Genomic DNA, 26282 nt, shown 5'->3' on the forward strand with positions numbered 1-26282 from the left:
CGGTGGGGAGGGGGAGTTGCTAATGCAAAACTAATTCAGTGTATTATGGATTAAAGATGCCAAGAACTTTATCCAAGTGTAAGCAAAGAATGTTTGTGCATGAAGTAGCTTCACAACTGGACTACAAGAGGCTAATGACTTCACATTGATTGCCTTAGTATCCCATAATACCGTAGTATTCTTATGGACATGTATAATGCTATGCTAAACCGGTCTGAATAGTTTCCCTTTCCATAATGCATACATGTCTGCAAGGATGTATGCCTTGCATTATTGGATACTAAAGCAGTTGATGTGAAGACATTAATCTCTATATCCATGTAGCCAGTCATGAAGTTATTTCATGTGCAAACATTCTTTGTTTACACTTAGATAAAAGATGACACCAAGAATATAATTTCTCATCATCATCAGCGTCATCATCAAATTCCTGCCATGCACCCTCAAGGGGTGAACAGCATATGATAGTACTACATGAACAATTTACATCATTACTAACTTCCTATCTACAATTTTCCTCCAAATCAGTCTGTTACTTGTCAAGACTCTAACATTATCAGATCTTATATTTCTATCGTCTAAGGCACTTTGTACCGTATCAATCCACCTATATCTTGGTCTTCCTCTGGGTCGTTTTGCTGCCAACCTGGCAGAGAACACTTGTTTTGCTAATCTTTCCTCTCCCATTCTATTTAAGTGACCATACCACCTGAGATTAGCTCTGCTAACACATTCCTGGATGCTGACAATGTCAAGTTCTTTCCTAATATCCTCATTTTTAATATGATATTGCCATTGATGCCATCTGTTCACGCCTCTAATCTTTCTCAGGACTCTCATATCTGCGGTCTCTAGTCTTTGGTCAAGTGTTTTACTTCTGACCCAGCTCTCAGATCCATAAGTTAAAACTGGTTTGAACACTGTCTTGTATACAGCTAATTTAGTGTTCTGACTAATTTCTTTTTTATTCCATATGAATTTATTCAATTGACTTCCTACCAGCTTTGTTGATTCTGTTGTCTATTTCCATATTTAATTTACCATCTTCATCAAAATTGGAGATGTTAATGTCAGCTCTTTGCTTTATGCGGATGATGTTATACTTCTAAATAAATCCGCTACAAGTCTGCAAGATTCTCTGACTCAATTGAATAACTGTTGTAATAGATATGGTATGAAGGTCAGCAATAAAAAGACAAAGACAATGAAAATAGGCAGAATCATTGAAAATGTCAACTGTGTTGTGAATGGAGAACCTGTGGAACAAGTAAAACATTTCAGCTACTTAGGCACGATTTTTAGTGAAGATGGTAAATTAAATATGGAAATAGACAACAGAATCAACAAAGCTGGTATGGTAGGAAGTCAATTGAATAAATTCATATGGTATAAGAGAGAAATTAGTCGGAACACTAAATTAGCTGTATACAAGACAGTGTTCAAACCAGTTTTAACTTATGGATCTGAGAGCTTGGTCAGAAGCAAAACACTTGACCAAAGACTAGAGACCGCAGTTATGAGAGTCCTGAGAAAAATTAGAGGCATGAACAGATGGCATCAATGGCAATATCATATTAAAAATGAGAATATTAGGAAAGAACTTGACATTGTCGGCATCCAGGAATGCGTTAGCGGGTGGTAATCTCAGCTGGTATGGTCAATTAAACAGAATGGGTGAGGAAAGATTAGCAAAACAAGTGTTCTCTGCCAGGTTGGCAGGAAAATGACCCAGAGAAAGACCAAGATATAGGTGGATTGATACAGTACAAAGTGCCTTAGACGATAGAAATATAAGATCTGGTAATGTTGGAGTCTTGACAAGTAACAGACTGATTTGGAGGAAAATTGTAGATAGGAAGTTAGTAATGATATAAATTTTTCATGTAGTACTATCATATCCTGTACACCCCTTCAGGGTACATGTCAGGAATTTGATGATGATGAACGTACCTGGCTTCTTAGTTGCTTCAGCTGTAATCCAAGACAATCCAACTTGTTACTTAATAATCATAATCATATTCCTAATGCATATCCTTCAAAGGTTGTATATGATAAATTGAAATCATAACCTACTTTAACAATCCATTTCTTATTTTGTCTTGTTATTTGTCAGGACTTTAGTACTGTCAGATATTTTATTTCAATGTTCTGTTACATTCCTAACCACATCAGTCCAACTGGATCTTTGTCTGGCTATTTTTCCCTTGATTTCTTAGCATCAGACACCAGCTTTGTTAACCTTTCGTCTTCTGTTCTGTTTAAGTGACAATGCCAATTTAGAAGAGCTCTGTTCACACACTCTTGAATGTCCTAATATAATTTTTAATATGAATCTGCCATTTATGCTATCTGTTCATTGCCTGGTTTTTCTCACAATTATCATTGATTTGCTCTTTTATTTCTAACCTTACTCTCATCTCTATAAATTAACATTGGTTTGAACACTGACTTGTATACTATTAGTTAGTGTTTTGGCTGATTTCTCTCTTATTCCATGCAAAATCATTCTGTTGATTTCCCATCATACCAGTTTTGCTTTTCTACTGTCTATTTCGTCCATGCGGTTGTCCTAGTGGCTGTGCGCTTCACAACCATATGCCTGGGGAAGGAGTGTCCTGGGTTCAATTCCTGTCAGAGATGTGAGGAGATTAAGAACCTTCCTCAGTCATAGCCAAGTTAGCTGGTTTTGGGCTTGGACAGCAGGGTTTTTTCCCTCTGTAAAGCAGGCAAACCTGCCCCGTGAACACGCGCTTCGACAGACATGGGATACTACCGAGAATAAGGAGCAACCAACCTATTCCGCTGCATTATCGGTTATGGAAGTTTACGCGATAAAATGTGTAGGCTTGCGTGAAAGCGTAACATAGGATGAGGATTTTGTATTTCACGTTTAATTTGCTGACTTCACTAAAATTGTACCTAAGAAGCTGAAATATTTTACTTGTTCTGTAGGTTTTGCATGGAGAATGCAGTTGATGTTTTTCATATTCCTGTTTTCATAGTTTTTTTCCTTTTTATATTCCTTGTTCTAGATTTCCTTGTCAAATTTTTTAAAGCAATTATTCATCTTTGTTAAGGAATCCTGAAGATTTGTGCTGGATTTATTTAAAAGTATAACATCATCTGCTTAAAGTAAAGAACTAAGATTACCATCTTTAATTCTAATAACTGGTTTCATATTGTAGTCCACGTGGATGATGAATAACAGGTGACAGTGCGATTCCTTGTCTCATGATTTTACATCAAACCATCTTCCTCTCCTTTCAGTTTTGCTGCTGACTCATAACTTAAGTATAGATTGCACATTGCTCTGTATAATGCTCCATTATACCATATAATAGGGCTTGAACAGCTATTTTTCTTGGCATGTTTCATGAACCTTTTTTCTGATCTACAAAACCTAAATACAGATTCTTTCTATATTCCCATGATTTCTGAACTATTTGTCTTAAAGCAAAAATATGATCCCAATAAATCCCTGTTTGGCCTGAACCCAGCTTGTTCTACTCCAAGTTTTCTTATACAATTTTTCTTCTCGGGTATGCTTGCCTATCTCTTTCTTGGAACTTTCATAGGAAAATTCCTCTGTAATTCTTGAATTTCAATTTTATTTCCCTTTTTAATGAACAGGTACAATGAGAACTCTGATCCAGTTATGGGAAATTTGACTTTCTGACTATGCTTTTTGAATTGTGCAGAGCAGCCACTGTAAAACTTATGTACTTCTATATTTGAGGATTTATGTTCATATGTCATCTGCTACAGCTGTTTTTCTATATTTTAAATGTGTGATGTCTTTTCTACCTTAAGTCTGAGTATGTTCTCTTGATTGAACACCTCTTGAATATTTTCATCACTGTTTTGTTATCACTTGTTTCATGTAACAGTCATTCAAATTAATTTTTCGAAACATACAGGAATGAAGAAAATATCTTTCCTTTATTTCTAAGTTTTACAACAGCATCTAGAACATTCTGCTGCATTTTATGATATTTATCTTCAGTATTCTTACTACAACTTTTCCCGTGACTTTTTTAGTTAGCCACTTTTAATCATATGCTTTTTTCTTTTCTAGGGTTGCATCTTTAATTTCTTCAATGCACCCTGAACCTCTGATTTTTCTAATCTTGTGAAATCATCCACATATATGTCTGGCTGAATCAGTCAATGTGTTCTTCAAAATTTTCCACCAATTTTCTCCAAGGTTTTGTTCTTATTTTGCAACACTTTCATTTTTTTTCCATGCATAATATTTGTGTATTTGAGTCTAGAGTAAGCTGCTTAAGGCTCAAAGCTATATAACTGGGAGAAGACCTCCACATAGCCTTTTAAAGAATGCAGAGAACGGATCAGGGACCTAATGTCCAATCCTCACTCTCTCTCTTGCCGTGCACCCTGTTAAGTATCTACCTGGATATTGGACAAACTAGGATGTGCTGACAATTTGGGATTTAACCACCAAATTGTATTCTTATTGATTTACAATAATGTTTTACAGTATAAACACCATCAAGAGAGGAAAAATTTTTTTATTAAACTCACTAATCTTTTGCTGGTTTTCTAACCTGTATTATCAGAGCACAATTATTATTGTGATGGGCACACAACACTAAACTACTTAACTGAGCAAAAGAATTTAAATTGTAACTGACAACAGAACTAATGTCCTTATATGGCACCATCTACAGGGGTTGGATAACTGCAAAATTGATTTAGAAAAGTCAGGCTATCAAGTCTTAAAATGATAGACTCCTAGATATTTGGTAAATTAATGCACCATACTTGTTGAGGTTTACAAAGCACTTCATAGCTGATTCTGAAAATAGTCTCTCAGACCTATAGTGACTTCTATCTAATAAAGATGTTTTCCTCCATCTGATCCTATGTGATGCATATCCAGAACATGGATATGCCTTCTGTCAATACTGACTTGCCATCCACATGATCACAGATGTAATTTTTGTTTTGACCATGTTATTGTTGATAGTGATGTTTTCCAACTGGTTCAGAACACAAGAGTATACTATACAGAGTATTTGAAACAGGAAGTGATCACTATTTAATTTTGAGTAGAAAAATATTGATTTTTGTATTAAAAAGAAGAGCGTGTAAGGTCTTAAAACGAATCAAAGTTGAGCAGCTTACAGAGGTGAACTTGCATACTCAAATATTCCAACGTTATTCAAGAGAAAATGGAACAGGTTAAACACAAGAATTAGACCTTTAACATTCATTGGCAAACCCTGAAAACACATTGATTGATTCAGCCAGAGAAGCATGTAGTGAACTTGTCTATAAGGATAGAAAAAATTAGAACTCAATGGTGAACTCAGGAGGTTAAAGAGGCAGACAAGGATAGGAAATCATATTGAAAGCATACTGAAAGAGCACAAGCTGGCAAGTAAGCCAGCTTGTGTTCTTGGAGAATACAGAGAAAAATGTAAGAAAGCAAAACTGTGTAAAACTAGCTAAACAAAAGTCTTGGGAAGACTTTGGTAAGAACATAGAAAATAAATATCAGGAAGGTGGCAAAATATTTCAGAGGCTGTGTAAGACAAACAGTGACAGCATGGTTGTAGAAAACTCCAGGAATGCGTTCAGATACATATCAGTACTAGAAGTAGAAAAGCTATCAAAAACCTGAAATGTGGAAAGGCACCTGGACCAGATGAAATTTGACCAGGAATGCTCAAGTAATGGAAGTATAAAAGTTTTACGGTTGTTAATTTTGTGAATACAAGGATTTGTTTTTAAACTTGGTGCATTGTCATAGGAAAACACCTATGACAATGCACCAAGAGGAAAGCTCTTTAAATTGCTATAGTTATATGGGTTAAATAGGACATTATATCAAGCATTACATAATCTTTATTTGAGATGTAAGTCAGCTGTTAGAATTGCAGGAGGTACAGGAAGTTAAATTGCATAATTCAGGAAGCCTGATCAGAGGGTAAATTCTGGATGATTGGAATAGATCTCTCATAATGCCCATCTATAAGGAATTAAAACTGAATGTGAGAACAGGAGTGTTGTAAAATTTATGTAGGTATACTTGAGAAATGGCTAAGAAAAACTTGGTGAAGATTTTGCATTCAGGCCAAATAGAGGTTGTCTGGATCAGATTTTCATTGTAAGACATAGTTGAAATCTTGGGAATACAACAAGGATTTGTTTTTTTAATTTTCATAGATCTGGAAAACACCTATGACAATGCACCAAGAAGAAAGCTCTTTAAATTGCTATGGTTATATGGGTTAAATGGGACATTATATCCAGCATTACATATCTTTTTTGAGCTGAAGTCAGCTATTAAAATTGCAGGAGGTATAGGAAGATGGCTTGATGTTAAATCAGGGATGAAACAAGGGTATACATTATCTCCATTCTTATTCATCATCTATTTCAAATTTAATTTACCATCTTCACTAAAAATTATGCCTTTAGGCATAATTTTTAGTATAGATAGTAAATTAAATTTGAAAAAGACAACAGCATTAGCAAAACTGATTTGGTAGGAAGTCAGCTGAATAAATTTATATGAATTAAGAGAGAAGTTTCTCAAAACACTAAACTAGCTATATACAAGACAGTGTTCAAACCTATTTTAACTTATGGATCTGAGAGCTGGGTTAGAAATAAAACACTTGATCAAAGACTGGACTCCACAGATTTGAGAGTTCTTGGAAAGATTAGGGAAGTGAACAAATGGTATCAACGACAGTATCATATTAAAAATGAGAAATCGTGATATTAAGAAAGAACTTGCAATTGTTAGTGTTCAGGGATGTGTTAATAGAACTAATTTCAGGTGATATGGCCACTTATAGGGAAGAGGAAAGATTTAGCACAACATGTTTTTTTGCTGGTTGGCAAGAAAGATTAACCATAAAAAGATCAAGATGTACCTTAGAAGTCAATCATAATATATGATAATGTTGTTGGAGTCTTCACAGATAACAGATTAATTTGGAGGAAAATTGTTAATAGGAAGTTAGTAATAGTGTAACTTTTTCATGTAATACTATCAGAATATCCTGTACTTTCAATATTGTACATAGGAATTTGATCATGATGAGTCTACATTTCACTTCTTTTTGCTGCTTGATTTCTTGTACATATTTTCTTTGTATGGGTTATTTAGTTTCATCCTGCTCTGAATGGTGATTACTTCATTTTTTGAATTCCCTGTATACTGTTGTGTTCTTTCATGAAGTTATCACTATCAGTAATAACATAGACTTTTTTTTTTATTTCTTCTGTTGTCTTTCTGTGTGATAGTGCATATTGTTGTGTGTTATATCTTATTGCTGATAGTGCACACCTTTGTTGGAATTATGGCGTTAATAATGACTAGTCCATGTCCTAAATAAAAATTCAAGTATTTACATTATTAGTAGCTTTGCTTTTTTTTTCTCTCCAAATTTTCCCCACAATATTTCTGGTATTTGTGTCTGATATTCATTTCCTACTTTGCTTTGTAGATTCCCAACAAGCCCTAGCTCTTCCATTTGAAATTATTGCTATTCAAAAAGAATTATCTTCATCTTAGTGCTGAATATCATAGCTATTCTTTAATTTCCATTATCACTGTTGCCTGTATATAATATTATATAATATCTTATGGTTATTATTTATAAACGTACCCTGTTTTGTTGTCCTTGTTTTGATAACACCAATTATTTGATGTAATATTTATTATTCTTGTGCCATCTCCACTTCTTTTGTATTGATACTTCTTTTTGATGGTGCCTGTCTTGGATTTTGCAGATGCTGACTTTGAGTTTGTTCATATAACTTTTCACTTTTTTCCTGGTTTCTTGATATAAACAGTGATCCTTGGTTTATCCCCCATCTGTCACGACATTTTGTCATGTGGTAACGTAATGTTTTTGGCTTAAGCGAATACATAATATTGGTTGGTCTGGTAAATCCCACAAATTGCCATCCTATCCTCATTTGTTCAGTGTCCATGTGTATACTAATATGGTGAACTAAAAGAAGGCAGGGATTAAACATTAGGTCAGGAGTTCTGGTGTGTGTGTGTGTGAGAGAGAAGGGGTCTCCTGTTACTTAAGGGTCAAAGCAGTTAGCCTGCTTTGACCTTTAAGTGACTCTCTCTCTCATTACTTTAATATATGCCAAAATGGTAAACTATTTAAGTAATTATAATCTTTAAAGGTACCTGTGGCATGACTATAAACAACAAATTACAAATTGGAATTACCACTACCACAGTAATTAACTTTAATGAAATGAAAGTACAGGTATCCCTTGCTTAATGTGGGATTTGATTAACGCGGTGAAATTAATTGCGACAATACCTTGATATATGCGGCAAGAGTTTTGATTAATGTGCCTTTAACCCTGCGGAGCTCGCAGCTGATCTGACAGATACATGCAAAATGTTGAATATAAATATTCTTACACGAGTGATGTTCCGCACTGTTTTTACTGTCAGTTTGGTTTAACATATATAAATGTTTGTGATATTGACAGTAAATTGTATCTGAGAAATACCGCGACCTCTGATGTCAGCATAGTATGGTTTAGTTGTTTTTTTTTTGTTTTTTTTACAATAAATAAATAAACCATCATGTATTACTGAAATAGAGAGCACTTATTTATCATACATATCCTCTAGGAGATGTGCTTTTACATTATGGAAAATGCTAGGGAAAGTGATCTGGAGCTTACTCCACCTTTACTACGAGTTGCCCATAAGGTTGCTTATGCTTGCATCTGCTGAAACTTTTAGTTTCTATATATATTCCGCATGAAACTCTTGTAGTTTCTATATTCGGCTATGAAATAATGTTGGATTCAATATCCACTTAATTTGTACCATCATATATTATATCTGCAGTGTTTTCCTTTATGTTTTATTGCTTGTTTTCGTAGAATTTATGCTGATAAGATAAAAACTAAAACTGTTCAAACGACTCTTGATAACTTCTTTTGATAAAAAAAATTGCAGTAAATAATGTAGGTACAAGTATTTATTAAACATTTACTTTGCATTCATTATTTATCTTTCCTAAAAGAATACCATATAAAACTAATTATTAATATAGTATTCAATCACAGACGAATTGTAATTTTTACCATTGATTATTAGATTTGATTAACGCGATTTTGATATGTGCAGTAACATTGAGGGATTAATTAACCGCGTTAATCGAGGGATACCCGTACAGCTATTTCAACTGAAAATAACAGTACATCATCAGTGTGTAGAAACAAGCAAATCAAAGAAACTGGAATGCAAGGTACATATATTGTTTCTTGTTTCTATGCACTGAATGTACTGTTATTTTTCAGTATGAAATATCTGTACTTTCATTTCATTAAAGCTAATTACTGTGGTTATCGTGTAATTTGTTGTTTATTTAAGTAATGTTAATCACAGATTAGCATTGCAGTGGTAATTATGTGCTTTCGCACACAATTTGCTAAGAACACCTGGAATTTTCTGGATTATTTATTAAGGAATCATTGGTAACTGCACTTCAGTGCTATGTTCAAACAAGTTAATAATCCTGCTCAAACCTTCATTTGAGCAGGATTATTAAACTTCAGTTTCTTACTATGGTTGAGAAAATTAAATAAGAAGAATCATTTGGAGAAAATGATCCTATGTGAGATTTCCCAGTACTGGGTGAGAATTTATAATTAAAAACTAAGTAGTTTTGAATATTTTTCTGTGGTAATTGATGAGTGTTATGATGTTGAATAGCTATCATGACAGCTATGCAACAGCACATGAAACTCCACAGTTGATCATATTTATTGGAATTACCACCATCAACATTATCTTTAATTTCTGATATGTATCCTCAGTAAATGTGCAGGATACTGTGATCATACTATACAATTTAAGTTTACACATTATTACTAGTTTCTTGTCAGCAGTTTTATTCTAAATTATTCTGTTTCTGTGAATTTAGATATTTGAATTCACAGGGTAACTAGTTTTCATGAAATCAGCAAAAATATGGCAACTTAAGATTTGTCAGAAGCAGTAATTTATGTATAATGGTACAATTAAGAATGGGGTGAAAAAATAGTGACCATGTCCGCTAATGGAAGTGCAAATCTTACAAGTAAAATGCTATATTGTCAAAAAGAACTCAACAAAAGGCAAAGAAAATGCCTAAAGAATATACAGATTTCTGCATTGCATTTTTCAGTAAAGAGGCTCTTCAAAAAATAGTTCTAAAACTGAACAGTGTTGTAGACAATATTGCTTGGTTTTAGAACAGCTACAAAAGTAACCTTCATTTGAGCAGGATTATTAAACTTCAGTTTCTTACTATGGTTGAGAAAATTAAATATGAAAATTATTTCATTAATGAAGATGGCTGAGTAGCAGAAAGGCACGAAAAGAATGTAGGAATTGGTATGGTTTTGAACTTGAAATGTTCCAGTTTTTCTACTATTATCTGATGCTAACTAATTAGTTGTCTATTTTCTATCATCTCATAAATAAATAAAGAAAAATAAACAGCTCACCTTACAACACTACAGATTACTATAATTGATTCATTAAGTCATGTGCTGAATAATACTTAGTGACTGATTTCAGGTTCTTTAACACTAGCCTGGTTGGCCAGTTGATTAGCATGTCCACTCTCTAGCCAGGAGGCTGCAGGTTCGAATCCCACTAAGGACATGGATGTTTGTGATTGTCCTAACCGATTACCATATGTACTGCTGTGACCTGGTGCAGTATAACCTTTGATGTCTTTGTGGCAAAATGTAAATAATAAATAAAATAAAAATATATCAGGTTCTTTAACCTACTTTTTAAGTTCTCTCATCTTTTAAAAGTCATTTCCCAATTGTGCTGGTGCTCTGTAGTTCAGTAATGTATTTGTTTTATCTCCTGTAGTGTACTGTTTACCATTGCTATAGATGCACATGTTTTTATGTCACTTTGCCTATTTTATGGAATTAAAAAAAAACTAGAATTTCCAGAAGTAGTCTTGTTGTTTCTTCCTGTCTGAAAGCTTGAAATAAGTCAACTGCTGATTATTTGAGTTATTTATTTTTTTTTTTTACTGTATACACTTACATTGGCAAAAATGTATGGGTGTGAAACTGACCTATCTGCTGATTAGTCACAGTAACTACTGTTGTCTGATTTTATCTGTTTCTTTCTGATTCTTCCTCAGAGGGAACAAGAATGGATGGTTCTAAATTTATCTTAGTGTAGTGAGTATTTGGTTCTCGGAGAGTGCACTGGCTAATATGCTGCTTTGCATCTCTCTAAAGTAATGTAGAGTATAAATAGTAACATTAACCAAAGATTGGTTTGCAAGTTGACTTGGAGAACAAGATCAGTCACCCTTAGATTTGACCTTGTTCTCCAAGATCAACTCTGAGGGTGCAGCTGATGTTCTTGTTCAACTGCCCTTGACTTATTGCTTGCAATGCAAATATTATAAGAGTACATGGAAAACATTTCTGACATTTCAGTCCAGCCAGGTTGGTATGGCACATGCTTCATTCGATAATAATAGCACTGTCACGTCTTTACATGTGTCAAGCCAAATCATGATTTTTATCTGTAAGTATGAAAAACCATGACTACTTTGGGCATAGAGAGTAATCACGATTAGAAATAAGTTCATTATACTACATTTACAGTAATTTCAGATGATTACATAGTAAATTTTTTCAGTATTTTAAGATCTAATAAAAAGTAGTGTTTTGTATTTCTTATGTTGTTATACTAAAGTTTTTGTTTTCTACCTTCTAATAGTTGATATCTGCAGATGGAGACAGGAGGGATAGGAAAGGAGTGAAAAAAAGGAAGAGGTCACCATCACCACCAGTGGATAAACGGAAAAGGAAAGGGTAATTTGTACCATTTTGGAATACAAGTAATCCAAAGACACTTATCATCAGCCAAACCAGCCAAAAACAAATCACTTATTTGACATTTTTCTCATATTGCAAAGTATTCAGTGTATTGTAATTTTATTATTATTATTATTATTTTAAATTATCTCCACACAAGAGGTTTTTAGAATCAGTTTGTTATATTTTGATGAAGCATGATTGCTCCATCTGTCTCATCAAATTTGTTATATTTGAAGCTTGATTGCTCCAATTATGTTATTTCCCACTTATATCCAACCTACATATTAAAGTTAGTCATGGAATATAATATAGCAATATATTATTTTATTTTAGTTGGTTAGAATGTTTGTTTCATATCTGTGATGGTACATTGACTTCAAGGATCAACATTTGTATTCTAAAAAATGAAGCTCACTTATAAAAATAATAAAATATTTACTATAAGCATATAATTTTATGCAATAAATACAATTCTCTCTAAGTTGATCTGACATTCATACTCTCTTTAGAATTACAAATAGTAATTTAATTTCTACTATTCTGTGTAGCTGACTTCTCATTATATATGCAAAGAATAATTAAATGGCCATTCTAGAATTGGATTATATGAGCTCAATAAAATATATCTTTCACTCTCTAAGATACAGTTAAATACAATTCTGATAGATAACATCAAATACTTTACAAAAACAAATTCAACACACCATTCAGCTGAAAGTTCTGTAGTTTCATTTTACTAAAGGAAAGGATTCTGTAGTTTCACTTGGCCATATGGAAATTTCCTTTGCCGCATCTATTTTATCTTAAATTCCTTAAATACATTAGCTAAAAATCTCACTTGACCAATATACTTGAATGTATCTTCTGGTTTCCTCAAGAGGCTCTTGAATGCATCTTTCTTTGAAGTTTTTTGAAGTAGGCATGAAGAATAATCACTTAAACAACAGGATTACATTAATTGAGCAGTTCCAAATGCCTTTCCAAATACAAGGACTTTTACTGACGATTCCATATTACTCCTTGGAATATATCACTTGCCTTTCTTTAAGCACAAAATATTCTCATATACAAAGTCTTGATATATATTATCTTCATAGTTCCTCTTTGAAGAGTTGTTAAAGATGCATCTAAAATGTTTTCTGAGATTAGAGAACTTAAACTCGGTACTTTATTAGACCTTTCCATCTCTCCTTTCCTGCTTTCCTACTGTTTGCTGGTTACTTTTCCTGTTATCCAGTTACAGCCATTCTAAAAACAACTAATGTGCATGCTTGTTACTGAGATCAATTCAAAGTAAAGCTCAAGTGACAAAATGGCTGCTGTTACTACATTCCTCACACATTTTGCAGTAATAGTGTGAATATGAACACTAGTATAAACAAACATACAAAAATATACACACAACATTTATGCATTATTCCGTAAGGATTATAACATACAGCAAGCAAGTTTACTACTTAATTACGTTGTCTCTTTATTATGCTATCACATTAACCAGTAATACTAACATATGTAACTGTATTGTAAATGCGAAGAAAATTGCATATATACTTTTATATTATCGTATCATATAACAACAACAGATTTCTCTTTAATTCCATATTAATGAATTTTTCCCTTTTAAAAAAATCTTGCTCACACATAGGTACCATGTTAGATGCTTACAAGAACATCTCATGGTACCATGTGTGAGCAAGATTTTTTAAAAGTGGGAAGTAGTTCATGGGGAACGCTGCTTCAAAGAGGTGAATGTGAAATTAAAAAGAAAGTGGGAGAAGCAAGTATATATGATTGCCAAGCTGAATTATGAAGTTTTGCTATTTCTTTGAACCACATTAATGCTGTAAAAATCTCAGTAGTGGATATGAAGTTAAAGAGGTAGTTCATGCAGGGGAAAAAAAAAAAAAATTCTTACAGAAAATTCCATGGCTAGTAAGTCAGCATATTCTCTTAAGAGAAATAGAGAAAAAGTGTAGGAAAGCCAAGCTTGGGGCAAAAATTATCTGCATGGAAATCAGGGAAGTTATTTAGGAAGAAGATAAAGATTAAATATCAAGAAGCTGGTAGAATGCTCTGATACTATTTGAAGAAATCTTAAAAATAATGAAAGAGCATTAGAAAAAGAATTGGAGATCATAGAGATGTATTAAATTTCTGTGAGGAATGAATTAAGAAATTCACACCAATTTTTGAGGTAGAAAACCACCAGAAACATGCAATGTGGAAAAGCAGATGACATATGACTTGAATTACTGAAATATGACTTGATCATAAGTCATCCCAGATGACTAGAGTAATAATTTGTGAAAAAGGGAAATAAAACTCACTGAGCATGATAGCAAAATTTCCTTAGAGATGCTGCAGGAAGTATGCTTCCATAAATCTTTCCGAGAAGAATTGTTAAAAAGAAAGTTAAAGTAATAAGATAGATTTAGGTGAAGTAGGTATTGTAAATGTAAGATTTTTACTTTCCAACAAATAGTTGAAAAATTATTGCAGTGCAATAAAGATCCTTTGATAGTTCACAAAAAGCATATTATAAAATACCAAGGGACAAAACTATCCAAAATGTTAAATTCGTATGGTGTAAATGAATCCTTATAGAGAGTGATATATTACTTAAACCTGTTGTAAATCATCAACTTGAATTAAAGGAGAGATGCATGCATAGGATGAATATTTTAATCAGGTGTAAGTGGGCTCTATGCCATTTCCACTGGTTGCAGGTAGGGGATTGATATTTGGTTAGTCAGTAAGACTTCAAATGGACATTGGAATGCCTTTCTACATTTTAGGTTTCTGATGTGTGTGTTTTTTTTAATAACAAGCTGCAAGTATTGATAAATACTTTGGATTGCATTCCTCTTGAAAATTTCCAACCACTGTCCTGTCTTGTCACTGTTTATGTTATTTCGTAATGTTTTTAAGTAATTACTACAGATAAGCAGTTATACTCGAGATTTTAGAGGATCACTTAGGGTCAAGATGGATAATTGGGAGGAGACTCCATGTAGACTTTTAAGAAACGAGAACAAACCAGGGCTTCTGACCAGATATCCAATTCCTTACCATCGTGTGATTCAACCCCATTAAGAGCTGTCTGGCTAGATACTGAATTAATGAATGGTCATGAGCTGGCAATTTGGGATTTAGCCAACCAAATTGTATTCTCATTGGCTTAAACCAAAAATAAAATGAAGGTACAACATAATAGAAATTCATTCTGGCCGGGGTTTTGTCTGGTTAAAGAAGGCCATAGCTCTTTTTGTTAGGGACGAGATGAATAGTGAAAAGTCAGCTGCTGGAACAAACTCCAACTCAGCATCAACAGAGTTTAAGTTGGCACTATCACTGTCTTCAGGAACTGTGTATTTTCTTTAAAGGGGAGGTGTTCCCAATAAAGTGGCCACTCAGTGTATATCAAAGGTATACAGGATACTATGATTACACAATATGATTAAGTTGACATAGTTCCTGTCAACAGTTTCCCTCTAAATTAGTAGATATTACAGTGAATACATAGGGACCATAGAAATAGTATGTTACACCACAAGGTTTACTATATATAGTACTACAGTGAATTTAGCAGAACCATTCACAGGAAATAAATACGCATGAAGGTATTGACATTCAGATGGATAACTATAGCTTCTTAAACTTAGTTTACAACAAGCTTCAGCAAGTGTGTGGGATCACCACTCACCACACCTAGAACACTAGTGTTCTATATGTGGTGAGTGATAAGAAGTAATATCAGTTATATCCATCATTCACATTCAAAACACTTAACCAGATTAATTTGAATTCATAGCTATGAATTCATAGCTTGGAGCTAGCTCTATTGAAAATACAAAATGCATAGTTCCTTTCAGTATGCAGGGTAGGTAGCTGTATTAAATAGAGATATTAGACAGATAAATTTATTTTTTATATTTCTAGTTCTTTTATCGTATAATTAGTTTGTTGATAATGTCAGGATAAAATAAGTGAAATTCTGTATAATGTGTGGTGTTTTTATCTTTGAATTTTCATGCCAAATATTGTGTATTTTATCCCACGATATAAAATAACCATTCCCAGAATATTAACCTGAAAATGGAGATGCAGAAACTTAATGAAATCTAATTTGCCTTTTTAAGAAAATACTGATCAATACAGAGATAATATGAACACTAACCCTGATATCATTTTTTTTTTTTTTTTTTTTTTTTTTTTTTTTTTTTTTTGTTCTTAAAGGATCTACAGAGGTCTCATTATAGTTAAGTAGTTTTGATACCTAAGCACTCCCACTTTGATTATATTCATGATTTTTGGTTCCATGTTTCTTTATTCCTTAATTTTTTGGATGTTCGCTCTGCTATTTTTCATTTCATTTTTACATTGAATTTTAGTGTAATTATCAGTTAAATAATTTTTTTAAGCCTTTTAAAGCCTGCAAAATGAATATTTTCTTTCAAGGATGTATGGATGTTCAGGTATATTTCCATATAAATGTATCCTCCAAAATTCAACTTCATTGGTAGACTTATTAAACTTGCTGATTAGCTCTGTTTCCTGTTATGCTTGCTTATCATTTTAGTATCCAAAGAAACGAGATACTCCTATGTTCAGAATTCCTAATTTATTGTGAATTTCAGTTTTGTTTGTGGTTTCTATGAAATGCTGATGAGATCTCATTCATGAATTAGTATGATGTTAAAAATTCTTCTTTTATATATTTTCAGTGAAACATTGTTATACATACAAATTTCATTTTCATTTATTTAGTTATAAAATTAAGTAGTATAGACGACACTAAAGTTGATTTTAACTTCACTTAGTCAAAAATTTACAACTGGTAGAATATTCTCACATTAGGGGTGGCCGTAGTCCTGCTATAGGTGCTACAAAGAAAAAGTCACTTAGAGGGGATGATGAATCAGATGATCTGACTAAAGATATGGAAAATCCATCACCAGAGCCAAATGTACAAGAGGTTCATATTCCTAGAAACAGTAAGTTTTATATAGATGATTTATTTTATTATAATCAGGTTATTTTGTCTCTTAAATTTTAATTGCAAAATTTCCATCTTCAGATTTTTAATTAATGATTTATATCTCTACCATTTCAAATTCTGTTCATCATCAGAACAAAGGATCTTTCAGAGTTCGATAAAAGGGCTTATTGTGGGTGCCCATCTGGCTGGAACCAATTTTGAAAACAACATAGCTGACTAGTTTCTTGTGAGATATCCCTGGTGTTTAATCACTGGTAAAATAACCCACATTGCTTGTTTTGAAGGTATAACTGTAGTCCTAAGACAGCCTTTCAGGAATGAGATGGCCATTGTCTGAGAAGAATTGCTTAGATAAACAGAACTTACTGTATGCAGCAACTGACTGAAGCATTCAGTGAAGGCTGTTCCCTACCCATATCTCATGAAACTATGCACAGAGAATTGAAGAGGATCAGTATTGGCAAAATTTCTAATTTGGTGGTCGGTATGTGTATGAGAAAATACAACTCTGCAAAAGTACAATATCAGTACAAGCTTTGTTAATGAGAAAAGAATACCACATAAAAGACAAATGGGTAGAGTTAAAGCTATTACATGTTTTAGATGTGGGGAACTAGGTCACATATCTAGACATTGTTCTGCTTGGTTGCCTAAACCTAAATGTTCAAGTGACTAAAGCAGCACATAAAGATTCTCAATCTTTAAATGTTGTGCAAAATATGTCTAGAAGAGAAGTGAAGAATTCTAAATCTTTACAGACTCAGTCTTGTGAAACTTTAACGAGTCTGGATCTAGCAGATTCATAACTTTTAAATTTGATGGATACCAAAATTGCAAGGCAATCCTTTAGTTGGCAATTTTTCAAAAGAATGGTTAGAGGCTGATATTCACTAGTTAGATGATGAGATGCAAATGTCTCTGAAGCAATTTCTAATATTTTGTTTCATGTTTTAGGTAAAGAATTTTTGTCTCTTAATGATTACTGTTATAATTATTCATCTGGAGTTATTTCATTTGCATGGGATTGACTTTCTTAAGCCATTTTACAAATTCTCTGCTGAACCTTCTCAGAGTTTGTCTCTTGCATGAAACTACTAAGAATTTTGAAGCAGAAAGTCTTTCCTCCTTTTGATGCTCTGTCTGAGAGGACCCCAGGCAAAATAAATTGAGGATGATAAGCATATTGTTCCTAAATGCTTAAGGCATTTGGGAAGGAAATTTCCTGACATTCTTAATGAAGGCATTCTTGGATTGTCTTGTGGTAAATTTGATAGAACACACTGTGACTTTTTAATTATGAGAAGCCTATTTTCATAAAGCAGTACTAGACACTTCTCTGGTACTCCAAAAGGCTTAAAACCTTACTTCAGCAATATTTGGAGGATGGTATAATTCAGCATTCTCAGTCATTGTGGAACTCTCCACCATTTCTTTTACTGGAGAAATCTAATGGTGATCTTAGATTTGTTCTTGACTTAAGAGCTATGAACAAAGTGACTGAATCTAAGAAGTATTTTGCATTTTCTACACCTTGGTCCAAGTATGAACTAATTAGGTTACATCAAGGGACAAAGAACTCTGCACAGTCATTTCAAGCATGTTTTTAATGAATTTAATATTATCTGAATTTTTAGTAACTAATGTTTTGGTATTTCGGTATAATTTACTGCTGTTTTCTCCAGATTTTAAGCCACATGAAAGATTACTGAAGGCAGTAATCAAGAAGATTCATGGGGCAAAGTTGAAACTGAAGGCCTCAAATGTCCATTATTTCTTGAGAAAGTGGATTATCTTGGGCATGTTATAGATAAGCTGTTAGACCTGATAATGAAAATATCAGTGCAGTTCTTTCTGTAAGTAATCCTACAAATGTTAGGAAAATTAGAAGATTGGTAGGAATAGTAAACTATTATAGGAGATTTATCCAAAATTGTTAAGTCTTTCTCAATCCTCCTACTGATCTTACAAAGAATGGAGTCAAGTTTCCTCCTTAGGTGCAGGTCTACACCTAGTCTACACGGTAAAAAGTGCAGGTCTACACCTGAGAGTAAACTAGGTGTAGACCTGCACTTTTTACCGTGTAGGTATTCGAAACCAAAACTCCTAAGGAATAGGTTGGTTACTCCTTATTCCAGAAGTGTCTTATGACTGTAGCCATTTGTGTTCATGGGGCTGGTTTGCCTGTTCTGGGGGACGAAAAACCTGAGTTTCCAGGTGAAAAAAAAAAAACCCTACCTCCGTATGAGACTGGCTAACTCATCTTTTGTCAAAAAAGACCAGATAAAGGTTCCTCACATTACTGATGGGAATCGAACCCAGGTCTTTCTGACCAAAGGGCTTTGTCTATACTGACCGAGCTACAGAGGCTTAATCAAGTTTACTTGGGGGGGGGGGGGTATATACAACAAAAGGCTATTGATGATCTTAGGTCTATCTTGAAGAACCCACCTGTTTTGACTCACCCAAAGTTAAGATCTAAGTTTTATGTTTCAATGGATGTGTCACAGAATTGTATAGCATCTGTAGTAGAGCAATATGAAGAAAAGTTGAAGCCAATAGCATTCCTCAGTAAGAAATTTAGTGCTCAGAGAGGAAATATTCTATGATAGAGAAACAGGCATTACGTAAATGATCAAAACCAAAACTTGTCAGATGGTCTTTGGAAGTTCAAGAATGACTTGAAAGTGTCTTATTTACCTGGCACATTAAATGTAGTTGCTGTCTTTCTAGAGATAATACAGGTGATCAAAGCAGGCATGATGTAAATCCTGTTCAATTTAAGGTATGTATGATGCCATTGGAACACTCTTCCAAGACGTATAAAAAGCAAGAAAATTCAGAAGTGGAATAGTGAGTCTACTTGTGAGAAGAATAAACTGCCACAAAATCAGTTTAGAAGAGAAAAGAGTGTTAGAAGTTGGTGATTTGGTCTTACTTCAAAACAAATATGATCTGACAAGGAAAGATAAACCAGGAGTGGAAGAATCTGAATCTGGACCATACAGAGTTTTAAAAGTTTAAAAATGCAGGAATTATAGAGTTATACTTGCAATTTTTCAAGAAATTAAGTGTATCGGAAAGTGGTACTTTCTGGCATTTGAGTTTTTCTAAGGAACGTGCCTGTTTCTTTTCTCCAAGTCAAGATAAGACATTTTTGTGACTTCAGAGGAAATTTCTCAGTTGCATTTCTGAGCATACGCAGAAGCAAAAACAATATTAGCCAAAGTTGCAAAGTGTTCAGCTATTTGGAGAGTAGAAAAGGAACACGGCAGGAAGAAAACTGTGGAGTTTCTGAGTCTTCAATCTATAGAGATTGGATGGAAATTAGATGAGAAGTGTGAAGTGCTTAGTAGTCATAATTTATGATTTATTTCAGTTGAAGCTGAAAGGAACTTCATTGCTTCATATAGAAATGGACCCAGTAATGTTGTTTTATTTAGGATTCTTGATCTGATGTGTGATTTCTAACAGTGGATATGGTTTAGTTATTTCTTCAGACACTTTCATATAGAAAGGAGAGTTGTTCTGAAGTGACAAAACTGTTGATATGATTTCAAGAAGAATGTTAAGACTTTCACATAAAAAGTTAATTCATTCTAAAGTGATGAGTTTTTAGTAGTTTATTCATTGGAGCTTCCTGCTACTTTCATGTAGAAAGTGAATTTATAGAAGGGTCTTCTTGGATGAAGCCAGAATATGTTTCCTTCAGTGTTCTGTTATTTAAAGATGAAAGAAGACTTTGCTTGTCTTATGTTGCTGTCATATACAGCAGTTTTGTGTTAGTCTTTCTCCTGTATTAATTTAAAATGAATAAAAATTCCTGTGGGAAGCAAGAAAGTGAAATCCAGAAGTTATTCCATATAGGACAATGTCTGTTGGTTTATGTGAGTAAAAGGAAGTTGTGCACAATAAAGTGTTTCTTGTTGTAATGTTAAGAAATCATTGGCACGTACATAGCAGTTAAGTTTTTTTTTTTTATTAACATACACACGAGAGGTACAAGAACCTATAGCACATCATTGCCAGGTGAGAGGTGTAGATGAGGGTTGAGAGAGAAGGAAAAAAACCTATCGACATTCTTCTTAAAGAAAAAGACTTTTCCAGGGGACAGAGGTAGATGGAATAAATGAGGAAGAAGAGAAGTAAGTTTGATGAGTTTGCAGTTGTACTGTAAAGGGGATGTTGGACAGCAGCTGCTTTTGTTTTAACAGGCCTAACAGTAAATGTGGAGGAATGATGTTTGCCAATTCACTAGAACAGTGACCATGGAAGTACCTACAGAAGAGAAACAGAGTTGAAAGATTGCTTCTGTGAGATAAAGGTTGAAGTGAGTCTATGAGGGAAGAGTCATCTATGTGTCAAATTGCTCTCCCCTGGACAACATTAAGAATTTTTAATGAGGCTTTAGGTGCACCAAATGTGTGTACAGTATTCTAAGGATGAGTGGATTTGGAATTTATAGACGATTATTAGCTGGGTGGGTGGAAAATAGCTTCTTGAGCAGAAAAGAATGCCTAGATTTTTAGATGCTGATATTGAAAATATTGTCTATTTGGATATTGAAAAACCATCCCGACAATATGGTATCCTAAAAACACTAACCCATAGAGCTAGAGTGATTTGTTCCAATGACATTGCTCTCACTGCTGAACTCACTCACTTATGCCACACCTTCTTAGCCAATGGCCGTAATATGCATAAGATAGACAAAATAGTAAATGCTCCCCAGAAATAACCCCCCATCCCCACTGACACTGTCCTATACATTAAAGGCACATCTGAAAAGATATCTAGAGTGATTTAATTAAGATCAACTACCCACTGTATGTACAATTGGCAACTCTCATCCGTTCACCCAAAGACAGAATCTCTCCTTTATCACATCCAGGGGTCTGTGAAGTGCCCTGTTCATGTGATCAAGCCTACTATGAACAGACTGGAAGAACTGTGAACATAGAAAATACATATGGCAATAGTGCCGGATGTATTTGTATATCTGTAGAAAAGATATATTGATTTGAATATTCTGGCTGTTTCTTCATATTCTTTATAGGCTATTTTATGGTCTTGTATCATTTATCTCATTTATGATTGAAGTGTTGTGAAAAGTAAGTATAAGACAGGCTGGAAGAAAGAGGTTTTTGTGAGTAATAAGGCAAAAATGAATTTTTCCAGAATTGAAGTTAACAAGGTTGTCACAACCCTTCCCCTAAATGGTTTTGAATTCAGAATGTTGGATTTCGAAATGGAGATTTTAGAGGTTGGAGTAAGTTTGGTAATGTATAAGCTGTCAGATCAGAAAGAGGAGTGCATTACACTAATGAGCAAAATTGTGGATTGATGGATTGCCTTAACGATAGTGCCAGATGAATTTTTTATATCCCATTGCAGTTCTGTCCAGCTGTTTGTATATTTTTCCTTTCCATAAGAAATAACTGAATGCATGGTGAATCTGAATAGTTCAGGTATGTTGGATGGGGAGCTGTGACTTATGAGGTCAATGGTCTCTGTCTGTCATTAAGCCCCACTTCCTCCTAACATAATTGAACTATTCAGATTCACTAGATTCTAGTTATTTCTTGAATACATGGTGAATAAACTCCATAGAAAAAGAAATTAACAGTTGTCTGTCCTTTGTAGATACATAGTGACATGACATCTTACAGAAAATTTTAAAGGATGATGTCTCATTATCCTTTTAAGTTATCTGTAAGATGAAGCTTAAGGAATTCATTCTCCTTATTCAGTATGCTTCTTTGATTGCTGAAATCCACCATTATTATTACTTGCCACATTCCCCTCATCAAAACATTTGACTTCACTGCTTCTGAAACCATCCTTGAAGCTCTGTTTCTCATACAACCATTGTTTATCTCACATCTATCCTGTATGCCTGCATTCAGAGACCTAATTGTCATTTCCCTGCCTCTTTACACATCTCCTTCCAACAGCAGTCTACATTGTTTCACACTGTCACTCTTTCCTATCATTAGATTTATATCATACATCCACATCTTCATAATCATTATATTTGCTGCTTCACTGTCTCTAACATCACTCTCAAATGCCATGTTACCTTATTCACACTTCCTCATAAATCATTATACATTCCAACAACACAGTCACTTCTGCCCTTCATCTCCGGTCTTCACATTATCACTTTTCATAATGTGTAACCACTGTCAGTCACATCTTACTCACCTGGGTCACTAGACAGACCATTTTACCACTATACCTGATTATTGCTGGCATTTACCTTACTCTTTAATTTAACAGCCAATCGCATCTCTAAATTCTCTACCTCACCTTGTAATTTGTATATTGGAAATCTGAGATCCTATTCTTATTAGTCATTCTAGACATTGTCCATCCATACTGCCATTTACTGGTATCTAATTCACTGTTCCCATTCTTCATTTTTCTTTGTTAGATGTCTATCATTTTTATTAATTCCTTTTATTTTTATTATTGTAATAATAAATTAATAATGAAATTAACACATCTCAGTCATTGCACATCTGCACTACTTTATTTAGAGGATATAAATCATAAAGCACCTTAAGTCATAAAATAAGTCTTCTGTGCACTACATAATGAGAGAAGTAATAATACCTAATGAATCATCTGTATATTTACATGGTTTAAGTATTTAATTAAATTTGAAATTAATGGATGAAAAATATGAATATTAATATATAATTAACTTCTTGCATTTCTAATAGTAAACAATCCAAGGAGTAATAAAGATAATGAATTACAGCCAGTGAAAGGAGGTACACTCATTGATTTGGATGGTGCTGATGGTGAAGATAAGGTTAGTTTAGTCTAACAAGATTAAATGGTGGTAAATGACTCGTTTTGGATGTTAACGTAATTCTGAATTTAGTATTAACTGTATTGCAAATCAGATATGGTTAAAAGCTTTTTGTTAAAAAAAAATGATTGTGTGTGAGTGAGGCGGGTAATCACTACTTGTTTAGCACCTCTTAATCAAAATTCTCATAGTACCAAGGGTTTAGTTCATTTATTTCTTATTTATTTTACAGTAGGTCCATACACAACATGGTTTGTAAAATCTGTATCACATTGGTGCTCTCTCTCTCTCTCTCTGTGTGTGTTGGTAAGAGAAAAAAAAAGGAATCTGGTAATAAGTTTCTTGAACAGCTAATGTTTTGAGGAAGTATGATGAGGCCTAAGATTGGCATTAGTGAAACCTGGCTATCAGAATCAGATATGGTAACCAGATTCGAGTGTAATAGGTATACTATTTTTAGGAATCACAGAGGAGATAGGAGAGAAGGGGGAGGGGGGAGTACTATTAATGATTTCAGATGACTTAAGTCCCGTTAGGGTAGAAACACAAGAAAACAGTGATAGTAACAATGTCCCATTGCAGTGAGTTTGAGGCTATCTAGTGTTAAGTGGAGGCTAACAAAATGAAATATATGGTAAGATGTTGCCACAGACCTGGCAGCGTAGTTGCAGGTGATGAAGAATTGCATCACCAATTTAGCCTTATTAGTACTAAACGAGTGATCATTACAGTTGGGGTATCACTGGTTAAGCAAGCTCCCTGTTTTTGTCAGGGAACCAGAGTAAACGTTGAAAACTTAACTACTGAATCAAACAAAATGTCAGAAGAACTGAAGATAAAAACCATCAACATAAGGAGTATCATTATATTATTATTATTACATGACACCTCCAAGGATCCCAAAGACTCAAGGGAGGGTACCCAACTACACCAACACCGTCTACTGTCCATCACCACCACCACTAGCATTTTCACAGACAATCACAAACATCCATGCCCATGGCAGGATTCGAACCTGCAGCCTTTAGGCTGGAGAGTGGATATGCTAACCACTCAGCCAACCAGGCTGGTTATTTAAACATTGATTGGTAGAAGAGAAATCTCATGAGAAGAATGAAAAGGAATTTATTGGATTGTTGCGAGACAGCTTTCTCAAGCAACATGTGAAAGAAGGAACTCAATTTTAAAGAGTGTTAGATTGGTTCATAGCATCAGAAGGGGTCTCTATTAAGAATATGACTATGTTAGCACCAGTTGGTGACAGTTATCATAATATGCTCTCATGGGAAGTATCTAATTATATTGATGTTCCCATTAGAACAGGTTACATGCTGAACTACAAAGCTGGAAATTATGACCAACTGAGGAGAATACTATCCTTGGTTTCATGGTATCAGTTACTAAATAGGAAAAATGTCAGCAATATGTGGGAATCTTTGAAAAGGTGCTTAAATGAGGCAGTATCTGAATGTATCCCTAGGTTGGGAGTGAAAAGGAAGTACAACCTCAAGCAAGAGATCCACAAGAAGAAGATTATGTGGAAAGAATATCGTGAGAATAAGAGTGACAGAAGTTATGAAATATATAAAACTCAGGCCAGAAAAGTGACGAGTATTATGCAGAAGCTAAATCGGAGTATGATTAAAGGCAATCTAAAAGAATTTTATCATTATGCTATAATCAAAAGAAAGAATGAATGTGGAAGAATAAAGTTATTCTTCCACAGAAAAATGGTTGAGAAGGATTGTGGAATAGAAGCTTGGTGAAGAACAAGCTGGATTCAGGCCAAATAGAGGCTGTCAGGATCAGATTTTCACTTTGCAACAAATAGTTGAGAAATCATGGGAATATAACAAAGATTTGTATTTAAGTTTTGTAGATCTGGGAAAGGTATGCGACAAGGTGCCAAGAGGGGAGCTATTCAAAACACTATAGTTATATGGTGTCAGTGGGGCATGATATCAAGAAATACTCAGACTTTATTTGAGTTGTAAGTCAGCAGTTAGAATTGAAATACAGGAAGATAGTTTAATGTTAAATCTTGTGTGAGACAAGGATATACATTATCCCCTCTGTTATTCATTATCTATATGGATCACATTATGAAGGAAAGTGGTATTAAACCTGATATAAAATTTGGAGATTTTAATGTCAGCTCTTTACTTTATGCAGATGATGTTATACTTTTAAATAAATCCAGTACAAGTCGAGTCTGCAAGATTTCCTGACTAAATTAAATAACTGTTGTAATAAATTTGATATGAAAATCAGCAATAACAAGACAAAGACAATGAAAATAGGCAGAATCATTGAAGATGTCAACTGCATCGTGAATGGAGAACCTATAGAACAAGCAAAACATTTCGGCTACTTAGGCACAATTTTTAGTGAAGATGGTAAATTAAATATAGAAATAGACAACAGAATCAACACAGCTAATAGTAGGAAGTCAACTGAATAAATTTATATGGAATAAGAGAGAAAAGAATAAGATGAAATTTTTCGTTATATGGAATGTGGGAAGAGAACACAGGGACATCCATGGAAGTTAGGTTTGTTGCAGCCAAGAAAGGGATAAGAACTTTTTCTCTCACAGAGCAAAGAATG

At 33.9% G+C, this 26282-nt stretch overlaps 1 protein-coding gene across 4 annotated transcripts in view; it reads left to right on the plus strand.

The window, feature by feature from the left end:
• The window catches only part of mor (SWI/SNF- related protein mor), a 442374-nt gene that overhangs the window by 186330 nt on the left and 229762 nt on the right, over positions 1 to 26282 (plus strand). For 3 of the 4 annotated variants that reach the window (XM_090398829.1, XM_090398819.1, XM_090398811.1), the window contains exons 9-11: positions 11762 to 11856; positions 16720 to 16856; positions 23584 to 23675. In XM_090398829.1, the coding sequence (XP_090254955.1) occupies positions 11762 to 11856; positions 16720 to 16856; positions 23584 to 23675 (324 nt within the window). Of the gene's footprint in view, positions 1 to 11761; positions 11857 to 16717; positions 16857 to 23583; positions 23676 to 26282 lie in introns of all 4 variants that reach the window. The other variant, XM_090398837.1, reaches the window with a different exon arrangement.

The sequence above is a fragment of the Typopeltis vanoorti genome, chromosome 1 (assembly GCF_054136105.1).
Source record: "Typopeltis vanoorti isolate ZY-2024b chromosome 1, IOZ_Tvanoo_1.0, whole genome shotgun sequence".
NCBI lineage: Eukaryota > Metazoa > Arthropoda > Arachnida > Uropygi > Thelyphonidae > Typopeltis > Typopeltis vanoorti.